This window comes from Ailuropoda melanoleuca, chromosome 3, assembly GCF_002007445.2.
Source record: "Ailuropoda melanoleuca isolate Jingjing chromosome 3, ASM200744v2, whole genome shotgun sequence".
Classification (NCBI taxonomy): domain Eukaryota; kingdom Metazoa; phylum Chordata; class Mammalia; order Carnivora; family Ursidae; genus Ailuropoda; species Ailuropoda melanoleuca.
In genome coordinates, this window is record NC_048220.1 from 10,400,961 (window position 1) to 10,419,884 (window position 18,924).

Consider the following 18,924-nt stretch of genomic DNA (forward strand, 5'->3'; position numbering starts at 1 on the left):
AATACTTTCATTTTTATGACATCTCCTAATTTTTAAGGAGTAGTTCCCTCTGCTTCATTTTTTATATGGACAAAAAAGAAAAAGACTAACTTTTCATGAAATTTGCCTTGGAACATACATATATATATATATATTTAACTTCAGCTATCTGAATTCAATTAAAGAAAAACTTTCAAAGTCTAAGAGGGAGTAAGATTTATAGCTGTACTGAGAGTAGCATTAAAGAAACTGGTAAACTAATTGTGGCCCTGTTTTTAATGTGTCCTAAGAGAAAATCATTTAAAACTTTGATCTGGTTAATATGGGTTAATATGAAATATTAAAAAGGGATAAATTCTTGCTATGGAATATCCAAATACCTGTAAAATTAAAAATATTCTTACTAGGGGCGCCTGGGTGGCGCAGTCGTTAAACGTCTGCCTTTGGCTCAGGGCGTGATCCTGGATTCCTGGGATCGAGCCCTGCATCGGGCTCCTCCACTGGGAGCCTTCTTCTTCCTCTCCCACTCCCCCTCCTTGTGTTCCTTCTCTCGCTGGCTCTCTCTCTGTCAAATAAATAAATAAAAAATCTTTAAAAAAAAAATATTCTTGCTAACCAGTCACCAGGTCTCAATTCCAACCATTTCTACTGAGCACAGATGTGTAAAGAACGTTACTCAAAGCCTAAGTTCTTTGTTGAACCACTCAGTTTTAGTTGTTTCTACACACAAATACCATTATATAAATTATCTTGTAGGTACCATCATAATCTGTATTCCATCACTTACTGAACCCTAAATAGTGAAAGTGACTGAAAATTACCTGCATCTGTACATTTAGTGCCTTGGTGGCAAATAACACAGAATACTTAAAATGCGTGGTTCACTTAGTGCTAAGGCCATATCCAGGTTATGTGATACTCTTCTGTCTTTGAGAACCTAGAAACTATGTGGTATCAATCATAGATGTAACTTAGTGCCAGAAGAGGAATTAAAAGTCACCGTTTGTTTTCCTTGTTCTGGTGTAAATTCTGATTTCAGTTTTCTTTTCAATGATGGTCTCATGAACTAAATTATTATTTTTCTTTTTTCTCTTTTCCTTTTTATTTAAATTCAGTTAGCCAACATATAGTACATCATCATCATGAACTAAATTATATTTCTCTGTACACGTCTTTTATATACTTAATGCACTAATATTTTTAGTGACAAAATTTAAATATGACTAAGCTTTATAATGTTAAGAAAACGGTAGATGATTTCTATTAGATTTCAGTTTGGCAGGTTAGAATGCTTAACAAAAATGTTGATGTAATCAGTGATTTATTATTATTTTTTTAATCAAATTTAATTTGGTGAATTGCACATCATATATTAACGAAGGATTTTTTTCCTAATGAATCAGTGCAAGTTTATGTTCGTGGAGTTAGGAATTATTTTGTTATTATGGTTAATTTTTAAAATAGATAATCAGGTGAGCAATAGCAAGTTTGGAAAAATGATTTTTTTTTTTTTTTGCTAACAGTTAGAAATCCATACTTTGCTTTTCATTGCATATTATAAAGCAAAGCAGTGTTTTTATTGAAGAATTTTTATTGTATTTTGTCATAATATTTGCAACTATGAGAACTGAATTTTCCATCTTCATCTTGATAAATTTATAGTAATGATTTTTTATGTCTTCGCATTGAGGAATAAAATATAAAATGAATATTTTATTTGTGGTAAGCATATCTTTTTTTTTAACTATGAGACTGCTGATGATGTTTTAGACATTTTAAAGTATATTTTTGCCATTTGATTATTTATGTTAAATATGGATCAGAAAATCCAAATGTTTTGCTTTTCCCTTAAAACTTGTATAAAAATAAAATTTTTCTATTCAGTATTTAGTGGTTATAGATGTCATTGCTATCCTTCCTTCAGCAAAATATATAAAATAGTAACACTTCTTGACCAGAAAAAGTATAAGACTTCAGCATTTTTAAAATAGAAAACGATCAGCTGTTTACAATACAGATGAATTTGCCCAATAATTTTAACAGGCCACTGAACCGAAAAATAACTAGTTTGCCGGAGAAGGGAATACATCTTTTGTTAGACTCCTTGGACAGACATTTTTTTGAGGGATAGATATAAATTTTCATTAAAAAATTATCTGTTCATTTCATAACTACCATATTTGTCCTTTTGTGACAGGCTTATTTCACTTGGCACAATCTCCTTAAGGTTCATCCATGTTGTGGCACATGATAGAGTTTTCTTTGTACAGCTGAGTAATATTTCAATGTATGTATGTACTCCTTTCTCACTTTTAATAAGTCATTTGAGCCGGAGCTGAAATCTTAACAGGCACCTCTGCATCGTGGTCTTCAGGGTGATGGAAAGTAGTGTGATCTCCAGATTTTTTTATTACATAACCCTATCCACAAAACATGCTTGAGCAAATCCTCAGTATGTGTGTGTTTACTTATTTATAAATACACGTACTCTTGCTGATCCAGATATTAAACATTGACAGATTTTCTTCTTCCCCTTACCACTTCCCTCCCCTTTTTTCACCCCCCCTTTCTTTTTCTTCCTCTACTGCCTTCTCTTTCTTTCTCCTCCTCCACTCCCCCTCCTCCTCTCTTCTTTTCCTTCTCCCCTTCTTTTTTTTTTTTTTTTTAAGATTTTATTTATTTTCGACAGAGATAGAGACAGCCAGCGAGAGTGGGAACACAAGCAGGGGGAGTGGGAGAGGAAGAAGCAGGCTCATAGCAGAAGAGCCTGATGTGGGGCTCCATCCCATAACGCCGGGATCACGCCCTGAGCCGAAGGCAGACGCTTAACCGCTGTGCCACCCAGGTGCCCCTCCTTCTCCCCTTCTTACCCTGTTTCTCTTCTCTTCCTTTTCCTCACTTCTGCTTATTAAAAAATAAATCTAAGTAGTAATTGTAATATTTTCTTTCCATATTCCAGAGAACCACTTTGAACACCAACTACCTTGGAAACTACTTGCTCTGTGATTTGGAGACAAATCACTACTTTCTACTAAGATAGTCATCATTTTATTTTTATAGGTACTTATGAAGCAGGTACAAGGTATTATACTGTACCCTACCGATCGATCCTTGAGACTCAGTCTTTCTAAAATCTGGAAAATATCACCTGTCAGACATTTTTTTTAGCGTTAATTTTATTCTTTGAGGATTAAGAAATACCTTAAATTTACTACTCCTTGAATCTGTTTTGGTCTTTTCCTTTTAAGAATCTTTGAAGTTTACTTATAAAGTCATGTTTTACATATAATTTTGAGAATTTGTTTTTTTATTTAATTTGTGTTGGCCTATATTTGTACTTCTCAAACTTGTTGCATGAGGATGCTAGAGGGGAGTAAATATATTTATATATATATATATATATATATATTTNAAGCAAGAAATAGATTCGGGATCTATTTTATCTTGAACTTACATGACTTTTATCTTCTCCATATCTTTGTTTCTTTCCAATAAAATATTTTCAATCATCATTTAAATGATTTACCTTCATCCTCCCACCCCCTAAATTTTGGAGCTAAACTTGATGGCCCAGATCATTGTCCCCCCTGAAGTTTCGTGCACTGTCTGGCACACTCATGAATGGTCTTGTGATAAATGTGCCTTAGATTGAGAAGCAGAGAGTGAGATCATTCTGCTGGTTACTTTGAGGTCACTTTTTAAAAGAAATAACATTTAAGTCTAGATTTAGAATATTAATTTTGATTTAAAATTATTAATTTAGGGGCACCTGCATGGCTCATTCGGTTGAGCGTCTGCCTTCAGCTCAGGTCATGACTTCGGGATCCTGGGATCAAGCCCCATGTCAGACTCCCCACTCAGCAGGAGTCTGCTTCTCCCTCTACCTCTGTTCCACTTTCACTGTCCCACCTTCACCACCACCCATGGTCATGCTTGCTCATGCTCTCTCTCAAACAAATTCTTTTAAAACATAAAATTATAAACTCAGAAAGTGTTAGCTTGTTAGCCTTCCTCTTACGTTTTGATTTTAATCAAAGCAGTATATATGCATGGTAATAAATCCATATTCCAGAAGAATTTATGATAAAAAAGCAACATTGTCTTTCTAACTCCTCTGTACCTATTCTGCCCATTCTTTAGATGTAGCCTCTTAACCATTTCTCCATTTCTGTTTTGTGTTCTTTAGGGCGTCACGTCCATAGTTCCCGGAAGTCACTGCAGTACTAGGAGTGAGGATAAAGGTTCTTAAAATGGAGGGAAAGTCCACTATCTTGACTTTAAAAGTACTTCTTAAAAGTACTTTCCATGAATCCAAAGCAGCTAAGAAATTTAAGAAATTTATGTTAGTGAGTGATTCTCTCTTTTCTTACCTATGGGTATGTTGGTTTTTCTTTACCCACTTTCTAGCCTCTCTGTGTTTCTTATAATTTCTAAACACCACATTCAAGTTCCTTTTCAGTCCTCACTAATACTGGTTTTTTTCTTCCATTACTAGTAAAGTAGCCATTTACCTCCTTGGTAATGGAACAGTAGAGTCAGTTTTTATCCAAGGAGTGACAGAGGTTCTTGATATTTGATTATTAGCATTTTCAAAAATCAGGTCAGCCACTGTGTGGTCTCTATCAGTCCTTCATGACTGCTAACCCACTGTGATTTAAACATAAAATTGTCTTAAGTCTTGCTGTAATTTATGGGAAAAGAAGAAGTGTTTACGCTAATGAGAAGCTGCAGGTTATTTCTTGTTTGCTGGGAGGTATCACTGAGGTCCCTTTGTTTATAGCATTTCAAGTAATAGAACATTCACTATGAATCTGTTTGCCATTTTTTTCCTTTGTTCATCAAAAGTATTTTAATAAGTGGTTTTATATTTCTGGTATCGAGTCTGTAATTTTAAACATTTAGCCCCCAGTATGGTAACTTTTCTTATTTTCATGTCAGTGTCTGGGTTCATTGACTGTACTTGTAAATTTTTTTCTTTTTAAAAAGTATTCGTAGGTTTTGGCTTTAAAACTCTGATTTTTGGGGGCGGCTGGGTGGCTCAGTCGGTAAGTGTCTGCCTTCAGCTCAGGATGTGATCCTGGGGTCCTGGGATCGAGCCCTGCATCGGGCTCCCTGCTCTGCCGGGAGCCTGCTTCTTCCTCTCCCACTCCCCCTGCTTGTGTTCCCTCTCTTGCTGTCTGTCTCTCTCTCTCTGTCAAATAAATAAATAAAATCTTTAAAAAAAAAACATAAAAAAAACTCTGATTTTTTATTATATAAAAATATCTTGGCAAAAATATATTCATTTAGTGTTGTTTGTAAGTTTTATTTTTCCAGAGATCCTTTAAGCTTCTATGTTCATATGCCTTCTAATCTAAAAACAAAAAAAGCAAAATAGTAATGCTGAAGTCAAATCATTAATTTATTTTAAACCACAGCATTAGTTTTTTGAAAGGTAAAGAATATCCTTATAGACTGAATTTTTTACTTGATCAGAATTTGGTAGAACCACTGTTTAAGTTTTAGAATGAATATGAATGTATGCAACATATATTAGAAATATGATTGTTGACTGTCAGTTGATTTTAAAAACAGAAAAAAAATTGGGGCACCTGAGTGGCTCAGTTAGTTAAGCATCTGGCTCTTGGTTTCGAGTCAGGTCGTGTTTTCAGGGTCTTGAGATCAGCCCCACGTCAGACCCCCGCGCAGTGTCCTCAGGGTCCTTCTCCTTCTGCCCCTCCTCCCACTCATGCACGCACGCTCTCTCTCTCAAATAAATAAATAAATCTTTTTTAAAAAGGCAGAAATTTACACATTTAATCTGAAAGTTCCTTTTAAAATCATTTGGGAGTTATGTAATAATCATACCACGTCTTAGCAATCTTTTAGAATTTTTATCCATTTTAATTTCCTTTTTTCCTGAAATCACTAAATCACTTTGTTATACTCAGCTTGGCTGTAGCTTGATACAATGCATGAGCATGCTGTTTATGCAAGCTGAGTAGCTTCAAACAGTAAAACAAAATTATATTACAGAACACATATTTGCATTCCTTTGGAAGGTAAGTCAGTTCTCACCGGAACCGTTGAAGGAGAATATTGGTGTGCCTTATTGCGGGGTTGTTCACTTGTTGATTAGACATAAGCTTCTTTGTTTGGGACATCCTTGGTTCTATATTGGTGATTTGCATCTTGTGACTTAGTATTTGTTATTTATAGATTTGTGTAACTTGTTTTTCTTTCCTGAGGCCTATAATACTCTAAAGTAAAATATTAAGAGAATACTAACCATTAAGTGTTTAAAAGTTAAAACAACAAAGATTGCATTTTCTCCCTCTTTGTTATTCCACTGACCAGGAAATTCTGTGTGCAAGCCATTTCCAAAAGTCTGAGTCAGTTTAATTCGCTTGTTATGTATTTGAATTTTTTTTTATATTTTCAGTGAAAACATTCAATTTTATATGTAGATAAAAGGCCAGGGGATTACTAAAGAACCTCGTAAGTGAGTTGTTGCCGTCAATTGATGTTGACATCCCAAGATACTGTTTTCCATGGTATGCTTCAAAGTAAAGGGATGTAGATAATTTTCTTTCATGATCTTAGCTCAATTGTGGACTCATTTATAGGCAGATATTATATCCTATTGCCCACATATGCAATAGAAAAGTTAACATTCAGAGAGTGAAGAATAAGTTGAGATAAAGACTGCTTTTCACAGTAATTTTTGTCTCACTTGTACCTATTTTATTTTTTTACCTTACTGTCATAATAATGATCTCAGTTTTGTGTTTGTGCTTATTTGTAACCTTAAATCTTATGTAAAGATAGGTGAAATTAGTACAATGGAAATAGTACTTACTTTAATAATACTTTATTTTGTTTTTATTAGTTTCTTCACTTGTGGAAGAAGGAGAGAAACAGAACAAACGTTTTAGGCCATCAAAAATTTCTTGCAGAGAATCTGCCCCACCAACCTCTTCCTCATCAGTAGTCAGCCAGGAGTCACTGGCAGTCCAAGAGAAGTTTATCCCACCGGAGCTCAGTATCTGGGACTATTTCATAGCCAAGGTAATAAAAGTGCCACCTAGAACAACATTTATGCAACGAAATGAAATGAAAATGTTTGGAATAAGTGGACTGTTGCTGCTTCCAAGTATTTTCCCACTCTGGTTTAGAAAGATTTCATTTTGTCAGGCTGCATAACAAAACAAAACAAAAAACCCTCAAAAATATTTGGCCATTTCCATCCAGTTTTTAAGGCAGTACTTTGATAAGTTACGATTTCTATTATTTTAAACAAAATACAGTTCTTAGATGAAAAGATAAATTGGTCAACACCTTAGTGCTAATGTACTTGATGGTAATTAAGGAATCCAGACTGCTAGAACTCGCAGGGTCATTCGTGCTGTCATTCCTTTTCTGTACTGCAGACAGGTGTGCATCGTTCTTTATATACACGTTATAGTTTCTGCTGTTAAGTAACGAGTCCCTCGGCAACAGTCTATTAACTGTGAGGAGTTACCTCAAGTATGAATTTCTCCGCTGGCTCTTCTGTGCACACATCACTGTGGAAATGGCAGTTGCGCCTCATGTGCAGTGATCAGTCACAGTGGTTCTTTCCAAGTCTCTTGGCAACTGGTCATTTAGGGCCCGTTACTCAGTTCGTATACAGACAGCAAAGCGACAAGCTCAAGTGACATTCTACAAAACTGGATAATCAGAAGAGGAAATTGGCTTACAAAGAGGAAGTGCAACCACACAGTGACAAGTGGTGGCACTGTAAGTGACATTGAGATGGAATATAAGCGGTATGTTGACTAATCGAATATAAATAGAAAATGAAAGATGCTTTTTACAAAAAAAAAATCAAATATAAACAAAGTTACGGAAAAATAGCTCACATTGGGGCTACTGACATTGCTGTCATTTGAGAGACTCTGGATGTGCAACCAGAGGAGTTAGTGAAGGCTAACTTGTCAACAGAAGTGAGGAAAGTGGAACACAGGAATGAGGATGTTCTAGAGATAGTGAAATTAAAGGAATTCTGGCTAATATTTCACAGCATTGAAAGTGTGAAGAATAAAATGTTGGAAGCTGATACAAACTTAGAAACAAGTATGATGGTTTGCCAAGGATTAGGAAAGTTGCTTGCTTTGTCCTAAATTACAGAGTTAGAAGAAGGCAAGCACTATTCAAAGTACTCTTGATAAATTTTTTACAAAGAAATGAAACACTTGATGGGGTGCCTGGGTGGCTCACTCGATTAAGCATCTACCTTCAGCTCAGGTCATGATCTCAAGGTCGTGGGATCGAGTCCTGAATCAGGCTCCCTGCTCGGCAGGGAGTCTGCTTCTCCCTCTGCCTCTCACTTGTTCGTTCTCTCTTTCAAATAAATAAAAATCTTAAATAAATAAATAAATAAAAACTTAAATTCTCAATATTTCTAATATTTTGATTACAGTGTGCTAAATAAATATTATTTTTACTATTTTTTCATTTCCCTATACATTTATTGCCAACCATAAGAGTTTTATTGTTTTGAAAAATATTTTTCCTAGTCACAGAATATTTGTCATTTTTCTTTTGTTTATTAAGATTACTTTACAGTGGTTTCAGCTTGCATGGTCATTTTCATGTTCCTGTGCTACTACACAAAGCAAAAATGGCCTGTTTGTATCTTCTGCTTCTCCTGTGATCAGCCACATCTTTCACATTCTCAACTTGTGGATGTTCTTCTTATTTTCTTCCATTATTTGATACCTAACTATTTGCTGCTGACACCAATCCTTTATGCATGTTAAGCAATAGCTTTTATTTTTCTTGTATCCTGTATACTTGGATAAAGACAGGTATTTGTCTTTTCTTGTTCCTCATTGCCTTTTGCAGAGTCATTCATTTATTCAACAAATGTTTGTTGAGCCTCTTATTGATATGGGAATATCTTTATGTCATCTTCATTTTTGAAGCACAGTTTTAATTGATAGAGGATTCGTGATCAGGAAGGCCTTCTTTAACTCTCTTGTTCCTGGATCTTGTTCAATTTCTGGCTGATCTGCCATTGTCCCAATTCATATCACCTCAGTCTAGTTGAGAGCTTAGCCTTTCCTTGGTGTTTGGTACTGAGATCTCTGTTTTTGACAGTGCCACTGGGCCTGGGATTTTTACTCAAATCAGCCGCCTCTGGCCATGCAGCAGAATTCTTGGTGCTGGTGGACTGCCCTGCTTCCCCCCGTAGAACAGAGCGGCGGGGGTGGGGTAGCAGTGCCCCGATCAAAATGCCAGGTTCTCGCTGTTTCTCCAGAGATTCCAGTAGATTTTTCTTGAGTAAATGCTTCTCTGTGTGTTGTATGCATTGATGAATTTCCAGTATCTTTAAATGGTTCTTTTTTACAACTTTGTGCAGTTTTACTTTTGCTTTCTGGTGAAGGACTTACGAGCTTCTCTCTCAGCTCTTTCAGAGTTCTCCCATCCCTCCTATGTATCTTCACTGGGCTTTCCTACACCAAAGATTTTATAACTTCAGATTTCCCATACCTCGTCTTCCGTCTTCACTCTTAACTGTAAGTTATAAGGCATTAAAACATAGAATCACACAAGACTCTAACCATCCTGTCATGAAGCTGTAACATTTGTTCCCATCTTTCTCATTCCTCCTGTTATTAAAGAGGAAGAGTCCTTCCTATCAGAGACTTCATTTTCTGTTCTGAATCCCAATTGTGCTTTTCTTCTCTACTCTTGACTCTCATGTCTGTTGACTGCTTCCCATCAGGACAGAAGTGTGCTCTACTGTCTGTTATTCCAAATCCTGCTTCGATCCCGGTACTTTTTCCAGCTATTACTCCATTTCTCTGCTTCCTGTTATCATTCAGCTTTTTAAAACTATATACACATTTTTTTCCTGTTACCTTAGGTCCCTTTCATAGTTACCCACTGTGTGACTTCTGACACAGCAACCCCACTGAAGCTGCTTTTGAGATTCAGGGGGCATCCATGTTGTCACATATAACTGAAACTTTTTTATCATCATCTCATTTGAACTCTTAGCATTATTCAACACATGTGACCATTTCCTCCTTGAAAATGCTTTTTTGTCTTGTTCTCTTAATGCCATTCTCTTCCAGTTTTTTTTTTTCCCTAACCTTACTATTTATTCTTTCATAGTCTCCTTTCTTCATTCTTCCCTTTCCACTTGACCTGTGAATCTTGATCTTCTTCAAGATTTGGGTTTTTGATATTTATTTTGTCCAGAACCTTCCTTTTATAACCAAAGTTCTCTCGAACCAGTAAATGGCATCTTCATCCTAATAGCTGGCTCAAGCCAGAAACCTACAAAAAACTAATTGTACAAATAGTTTTTTTCTTCTCTGTCCCTTGCTGTCCATACTTATTGGCATATCTGTCAGTGCTCTCCCCAAAATATACTGTCAGTATGTTATTTCTCTCCATATTTCTCACTAACACATACATCCATGTTGTTGGAAACCAACCTCTGTGATCTAGAGCCAAAATATAACACAAAGACAGAGTTTGGGGATAAAGAAGAATGATAGTTTTATTGCTTTGCCAGGTAAAGGAAGCTGTAGCCGGCCAGTGCTTTCAAAAGTGCAGACCCACATAGGGTAAAAGGCTGTGGGGTTTTAGAGGAAAATACAGAATCTGGATGGTTTAGATAGGAATCTGGTGGGAGCTGGCAGCTCTGTTCATCATGTCTTCCAAGGTGGTCTCTGACTAGTGCAGGTGCCAGCCATCTGAATCTCACGACTGAGTACACACTGAAGTCAGCGAGATGTCCACATTGATACTGAGTTCCTACAGAAAAAAGTCGGGGTGGGGGGCTTCAAGAATGAGGAAGAGAAAAATATGTTCAGTTTAAAGCCAGGCCTTGCTGAAGCACAGTGTGTCCATCCAAATTTCCATCCATCTTTACATTTCTATAGTGGTTTCATCCAGACTGTCAACTCTTGCCTTACTTGGCTACTCAGGTCTCCATTTCTGGTCTTGCCATTTGAGTTTTTTTTTCTCATAAAAGAGTGGGCATAGTCATATTTTAAGAAATCTCAATACCTGTCCTCTATTTAAAACTCGCTGGTGGCGGGGCGCCTGGGTGGCACAGCGGTTAAGCATCTGCCTTCGGCTCAGGGCGTGATCCCGGCGTTATGGGATCGAGCCCCACATCAGGCTTCTCTGCTATGAGCCTGCTTCTTCCTCTCCCACTCCCCCTGCTTGTGTTCCCTCTCTCGCTGGCTCTCTCTCTCTCTGTCAAATAAATAAATAAAATCTTTAAAAAATAAAAATAAAAAATAAAACTCACTGGTGGCATTCCATTACCCTCTTTACTGTGACCTACAAAAACCCTGACCCACATGTCTCCTTCCATTGTCTTCAGTGTTCATCTCAACACTTACCCTCCTGCGACAGTGGGCGTCGGTCAGACCACTTCCTTTCCACACCAAACTCTTTCACATTAAAGCCTTTCTGCCTACGATTTCCACAGTCTAAAATGCTTTTCTTCCCTCTTGTTCTATTGCTTACCTCTTGTCCTTTCAGTCTCACTTAAGTGCCACTTTATGCAGAGGCCTTTCATGATCAGCTTCTGTCAGTTCTTGTTACTGTTCTCAATCCCATCTGTCCTCTTTTCTGTATGGCACAACTAAATACAATTTCTATTCAGTTTTCTGTTGTTTTTTTGTGTGAAAATGTAAGCTCTCTCAGTGCAGTGACTGTGTTTATGTCTTAAAAATCCTTATAGCAAGGGCGCCACCCAGATGGTTAAGCGTTGACTCTTGAGGTCAGGTCTTGATCTCAAGGTTGTGAGTTCAAGCCCCATGTTGGGCTCCAGACTGGGGCGTGGAGCCTACTTAAAAGAAAAAAATTATTATGGCAAGTATAGTTTTTGACATATTGATAGTTGATAAATTTTTTGTTGAATGGCCGAATTAATAAGAAAATTGTGTAAAGTGATGTTGAAGGTATAGAATGTCAAAAAAAGAAGCAGCCAAATACTGGTTACTTTACTTTTTTTACATTGAAGTACCTGAAAATGGGATAAATTGCTAATATGAGACTCTGTAATTGAATGTTTTAAATTAGAGGGTAGAATGATAAATTCTGTAACTTTTTTATTTTAGCCTTTTCTACCCCCTTCCCAAAGTAGAGCAGAATACGATTCAGAGGAGAGTCTGGAAAGTGATGACGACAATGATGATGTTTTAGCCTCAGATTTCCATCTCCAAGAACATTCTAATTCAAATTCATATAGGTATGGAATATTTAATTTTAAGCTTCATTTTAAAAATTCATCTTGGCTTATATACATATTTTTGAAAATAATGCGTATGAAATTGATAGCTTATTGAATTATAACACACATTATAACTCAGACTTCTTTAGATGAAATTGTTAAATTCCTTTCTTTAAGAATAATTCCACAGTTAGTTTTTTATTAACCATGAATCGGTACTCACAAATGCTGTCTGACTATTCCTTGCTCTTTGCTCCCTGAGATAAACAAACTCCACTGTTTTAGCCTAGAAAATGTAATCATTTTAGTATAATACTAATACTCTAAGATGTCAGTGATTACTGTCTTAAAAATGGCTTCCACATATTATAAAAGTCATAAATGTTCAAAATGTTCACCCTCAGCTCCCATGCTTCTTTATCCTTACAAGCAGAAGTAACAGGATATTATCTTGTCCCTCTTGATACGTCATATGTCTCTGAAAGGTGTATATATTTTATTAAAACACTGTATGTTAACGGTATGATAGAAAAATAGAAATTTTCCACAGGAAATAAGTAGTATATTAACAAAAACGAAATACTCATTTTTGAGAGGAAGAATTATTATGAGATTTTTACTTACTAGTATATTGGTTTTTTCCTGTTGACCCAATTTTGTTTTTTGAATATACGAAAATATTTACATGTCTCAAAAGTCATTCAAACTCTGTAGCTTAATAACAACAGAAATCAAACAACCCAATTAAAAAAGCAGGCAAATGACGAATAGATATTTTTCCAAAGAAGATACACAAATGGCCAATAAGCACAAGAAAAGATGCTGTCATTTATCATTAGGGAAATGCTAATTGAAATGACAATGAGAAATCACTCCATACCCATGACTCCAAACCATACCATGACTACTATCCAAAAAAACAGAAAATAACAGTGTTGGCAAGAATGTGGAGAAATTGGAACCCTTGTGTACTGTTGGTGGGAATGAGAAATAGCACAGCCACTATGGAGAAACGCATGGTAGTTAGGAAATTAAAAATAGAATTACCGTATGATCCAGCAATTTCACTTCTGAGTATATACCCAAAGGAATTAAAAGCAGGGTCTTGAATAGATATTTGTACAAACCGTGCCTGCTTCGACAGCACATATACTAAAAAAATAGGATCAGTATATGTAGAAACCGTGTTCATAACAGCATAATTCATAATGGTCAAGGGATAAAAACACCAAGTATCTGTTGACAGATGAATGCATAAACAAAATGTGGTATATTCATGTAATGGAATAGTATTCAACCTAAAAAAAAAGGATGGAAATTCTGACACATGTTACAATGTGGATGAACTTTGAGGACATTATGCTCAGTGAAATAAACCAGTCCCAAATAGACAAACACCATGGCAATGGTGCATAATTCCATATATGAGATGCTTAGAGTAGTCAAATTCATAGAGACAGAAGGTAGAATGGTGATTGCCAGAGGCTAAGAGAAGGGGGAAATGGGGAATTATTGCTTAATGGGGGTAGTGCAGTTTTGCAAGATGAAAAGAGTTCTAGAGATAGATGGCGATGTTGGTTGAATATACTTAATGCCACTTAACTGTACACTTAAAAATAGTTAAGATGGTAAACTCTTTATATACAATTTAAAGTAATAAAAAGCCAGTACTCTAAGAAATAAATGTGTTTCACTTTAAAAGAGAAGTTGAAAGTTCTTTTTTTAATTAAAAAAAGCAAAACTATATAAAATGTGAAATTGGAAGTCTCACATTTCTGTCTTCCACCGAATTTCTCCTCTACACCTTCTACATATACCCATTTTTATTAGTTTCTTTTTTATCCTTCTGTTTGCAAAATAAGTGTGTTTATAGGTGTGTAAAATCTTTTTTCTCTGCTTTCTTTCATGGAAGGTAGCAGGTGGCATAGTATATATAATGTTCTATAATTTGATTATTTATTAATACATACTGGAGTTCGCTTCATATTAACACTTCAAGATTTGTACTCTTCTGGCAGATTATTGGTTGTTTCTGCTCTTGCTCTTATAGGTAAAGCTGACATGAGTAACTGCATGTATATATTGTTTTGTTTTTCTGGAAGTGTATCTGCAGAGTAGATTCTTGGTAGTAAAATTGTTGGATTAAAGAGTGGTGTACGCTTCTGAAGCCCTAAGTAAATTTTTAACAGAATCTACTGTTGTTTTATTTTTAGTTGGTCATTGATGCGCTTGGCAATGGTGCAGTTGGTGCTCAACAATTTGAAGACTTTCTATCCCTTTGCAGGTCATGATCTTGCAGGTAATGAATATCTTAACATGAACTAATAATTATTCCCATTGCTTTTGAATTACTGTTTTGTACTTTTTTTTTTTTCAAATAGTCGAGCAAAACTTTGGTAACTTCCTGTTGTAGAAGATAAGTTTCTTTTAACCAGACCAGCCATCTGTAAATGTGTCTATCATGTTGTTAGGTGCCGTTAGGAGGATGTCCAAGAAAGCAGGGGATCTGAACCTGATGTGATTGATTGTATTGAGACCTCTAGTTGGAGGTGTTGGGGGATTTAATAGCAGTAGACACATAGAAAGCTAAGCAAACTTAGAAACTTAGTGATTATTAACTCCAGGGCAAGAAAAGATTGTACAGGAAGAAAGAGGTGTAAATAGTATACCACATGGTCCAGCTGTGATCTATATTTATAATTATAAATAACAGAGTAAACACAAAAACAGCAATTTAACCAAAAATTATTATGTGACTACATTGGAATGATAGAGTAGTTTATTCTCATATTCCATAGTAATAAATGAGTACATCATTTCTAAAATGGAAAAATCCAGAACTCACAGGATAGGCATATTATTTCGATTTTTGGAGGTGAACAGCAAGAATAGCTAAAAGTTGAGAGTGGAGTGAGGATCAGGAGAATGAAAGTACAGAACTAGAAAGTGCTGGATTTCATGGTTAAGTGTTGTTTAACTTTTTTTTTTTTAACCTTTGTGTATCTTAATTTTCTAAACAAATCTTAGTTACATACTGTATAAAAATTGGGCTGATGCAAAGATTTAAAGCAATTATTTTTCCCCTCGAACATATTTTCATAATATTTGGGTATAATTTTTCATGTGAAATTAAAGCAAAAAGCAGCAATGATATAGCAGTACTTTATATCACAAGTCATAAATATTATTCCAAGTTGTAGTAGTAAAACTGTGATATAATTTCAACTCAGATTACTTTTTTCTATTGTTCTGGGCCACCTAATTATGTTGAAATAGAGATTTATTACATCTTTTTTTTTTTTTTTAAATCCTCTGGAGGTCTCTCCCCACCTCTCTTGCACATCTCCTCTTCCAAAATGTCTGTCTCCAGTCATTCTTACCCTCGACTGTAGCATTGTACTGAAGAAGACAAACGTGGGTCATGTATATTTTCTCTTTTTAGAGCTTCCAGTTAGTTCACCACTTTGTCATGCAGTTCTAAAAACTCTTCAGTGTTGGGAGCAAGTTCTTCTCCGACGACTCGAAATCCATGGTGGGCCACCTCAAAACTACATTGCAAGTCATACCTCTGAAGAGAGCTTGTCTGCAGGTCCTGCAATTCTCCGCCATAAAGCTTTGCTGGAACCTACAAACACTCCTTTCAAGTAGGTTGTCCTGTGGATACTGTTTTTAAGTCAGACTTTTAATAAATGAGAATGTTATCAATTAGTACTTTAAAAAAATTATTTTAGACCTTCTGTGTTTCCTTTGTGGTTCTTGGCTCATATCTCTGTCTTTGTTTGATGTATATTGCAGGCTTAGCAAACATTTCCTGCAAAGGTCCAGATAGTAAATATTTTAGGCTTTGTGGACCCTATAATCCTTGTTGCTGCTATTAAACTGTCATTGTAGAGTGAAAGCAACCATAGACAATAAGTAAACAAATGGACATGGCTGTGATCCAATAAACTTTATTGGATGAATGAAAGGCAGGCTGAATTTGACCTGTGGGCCATAGTTTACTTCCGCCCACTCTGGAAGAGTGCTGTTCAAAATATTTAGCTAGCAAGCTATTTTACCATCCATGAGGAAGGAGATGAAGCATTTGCACCAAAAGGTAAATCAATACAATGCTTGCTTCATCAATAAAGTCTTGCTACAAAGTGTTAACCGAATTAATAAACAGTGTACTTAGTGGCTTAATGACATAGTTGATTTACATTATTTCACACGTTCTTACCTTAGTGAGCATCAGTAACAGAGTTCATGGACTGGTGTGTGTTCACAGACCCTGTGAGTATCACTTCTTCTAGATCTCTTCTAGGAGAGATCTATTTTGGTAGATACTATGTTTCTAGGGGTCAGCAAACTGCAGCCGTGAAGCCATATCCACCCATCCTCCTACAATGTAAATAAAGTTTTATTGGATCACAGCCATACCCTTTCATTTTCATATTTCTATGGGTACTTTCTATCAGTGACTGAGTTGAGTGGTTGAAAGATAACCCACAAAGCTTAAAATATTTACTATCTTGTTTTTTTTAAGAAAAAGTTTGTAGACTGCTGTTCTCAGTGATATGGTCGGTCTGATTCCAATTAATTTGTTATTATAAACATTCATAGAGCACCAAGGAAATGTGGTCAAGTTAATCAGAAATCTCCAAAGTGTATAATTAAATATCCTGTCTCTGTAGATCCAAACACCATCTGGCACTGTCTGTGAAGAGACTTTGGCAGTACTTAGTGAAGCAGGAAGAAATTCAGGAAACCTTTATCAGAAATATATTCACAAAGAAAAGATGTCTAAATGAGGTCTGTATAAGTTAAAACCTTTTTACTCTATTATTACTGAAGTCTTTTGTATTATGTAATCATAAAAAATAAGTTGCATTTTACAGACTTTTAAAAAAACTCACTTTTGTATCATAAACATTTATTATGCAGTTAGTAGATAGAAAAAGTGATTGAAAAGGAGAAAGAGAGGGTATTTTCCTAAATCAAGTTAATTTAAAGTAACTAATTCAGATGTATTTGGAACTTTTTTTCCCAAAAAAAATATTGTTTGAGTGAAGATTCAGCATCTTGTTTGCTGTGCTTTGAGTTGTCATGATTGCCTAGTTAGGAGACAAAGTAGAAATTTCCCATGATTTTCATGATAATTAAAAGAAGTTTATCTTAGAAGTTTAGTTGAAACTAGGTTGGTGTACTGAGAACATTTCAAATATGTACATTTTCTCTTTATTCTTTTGATTATGCTTCTTAATGAAATTTTATAAACACAATTTACAAGTATACTCTAGTTGATTATACTTTGATATTATCCTTATAATGATCATTTTTCTCATATTAACATAATACGTCTTTTGTTGTGACAGTATTGCAATTAGAAGATATTGGGTAAACTCAGTAGTGGACTTAGTAATGGTACTAATTCCTTATGTCTCATGGACTAGTAACAAAAGAGTTTCAAGACGGGCAGCTGGTCTGTGGATCACATTTTGAGAAGCATTGAACTAGGCTTAAAGCAAGCCTTGAATGGTTTTTTAAATGGGAGGGAAAACAAGAAGTATTTCACTTGGAGAAGTAAGGAAATAGAATGGCTTCTTTTTCCTAATTTCATTCTTTTTTTAAAAAAAATTTTTGAGACATTCGACATACAATGTTACATTAGTTTCAGGTGTACAGCTTAGTGATGCAACAAGTTTATGCATCAGAATAGCTTCTTAATAAACAAGTTAGCAAAAAGCAAGATGGCATATAACCTTAATGAAAAAAAGGAAAAATTACACAGATCTCATTGCCTCTCGGTTTAAACACTGTTTTATAAGAGGCAACTGTGTGCACTATTATTTAGTTTTTGCCAGATTGTATATTTGAATTAGCCAAGCCAGGAAACAGGCATAATTTTTGGCTAACTTAGAAAACTTCTGATATATGCACCTTAGCATAACATTGAAAACTAAGCTAACAATAGATATAATACAAATGAAGTATTTTTATTTTACCTTATGTAAAATGTATCTTAAATATCAAGTATATGAATTACCATTAAACGGTTCAAGAAAATTTTGGGATACATCGGGGCGCCTGGGTAGCGCAGTCTTTAAGCGTCTGCCTTTGGCTCAGGGCGTGATTCTGGCGTTCCGGGATCAAGTCCCACTTCAGGCTCCTCCGCTGGGAGCCTGCTTCTTCCTCTCCCACTCCCCTGCTGTGTTCCCTCTCTCGCTGGCTGGCTGTCACATAAATAAATAAAATCTTTAAAAAAAAAAAAAAGAAAGAAAATTTTGCGATACATGAAATTAAAGAGGTACTGGATCAGAAACATAATTAGGGTGTATTTACTGGTGAGGTAATGTTTCTTATTTTATATTAAATACATCTTTGCCTAAAATAATGTATTAAAAGTTAAAACATTCTCACAATAATTTATAAAGACCTGCTGCATTATTCTATATAAAAAGTATGTTTACTCTGTTATTTCTTTGTTTTTCTGATGTAGCTTATAATATGAATATGGAAGTTGGCATAATAATTTCACGTACAAAATCATTTTTTAAAAGACATGGCCATATTTGATTAATATAGGTATAAAAATAAAAACATTTCTCTACTGCTGATGTAGTCATTGTATTTGGGAAATTAAATAGTTCTCAAACAAAACAAAAAGGTATTACACCATTAGACCGTCTAGCTGAACAAAAAGCTATTACACCATAGATCATCTAGCTGAATCAGGCAATAGTATC

General features: G+C 35.3%; 1 protein-coding gene across 2 annotated transcripts in view; it reads left to right on the forward strand.

The window, feature by feature from the left end:
- DMXL1 (Dmx like 1) overlaps nucleotides 1–18,924 on the forward strand; it is a 128,467-nt gene that overhangs the window by 73,130 nt on the left and 36,413 nt on the right. For both annotated transcript variants that reach the window (XM_011220019.3, XM_002915452.4), the window contains exons 29-33: nucleotides 6,848–7,026; nucleotides 12,087–12,217; nucleotides 14,413–14,498; nucleotides 15,642–15,843; nucleotides 16,873–16,990. In XM_011220019.3, coding sequence (XP_011218321.1) covers nucleotides 6,848–7,026; nucleotides 12,087–12,217; nucleotides 14,413–14,498; nucleotides 15,642–15,843; nucleotides 16,873–16,990 — 716 coding nt within the window. The remainder of the gene's footprint in view (nucleotides 1–6,847; nucleotides 7,027–12,086; nucleotides 12,218–14,412; nucleotides 14,499–15,641; nucleotides 15,844–16,872; nucleotides 16,991–18,924) is intronic.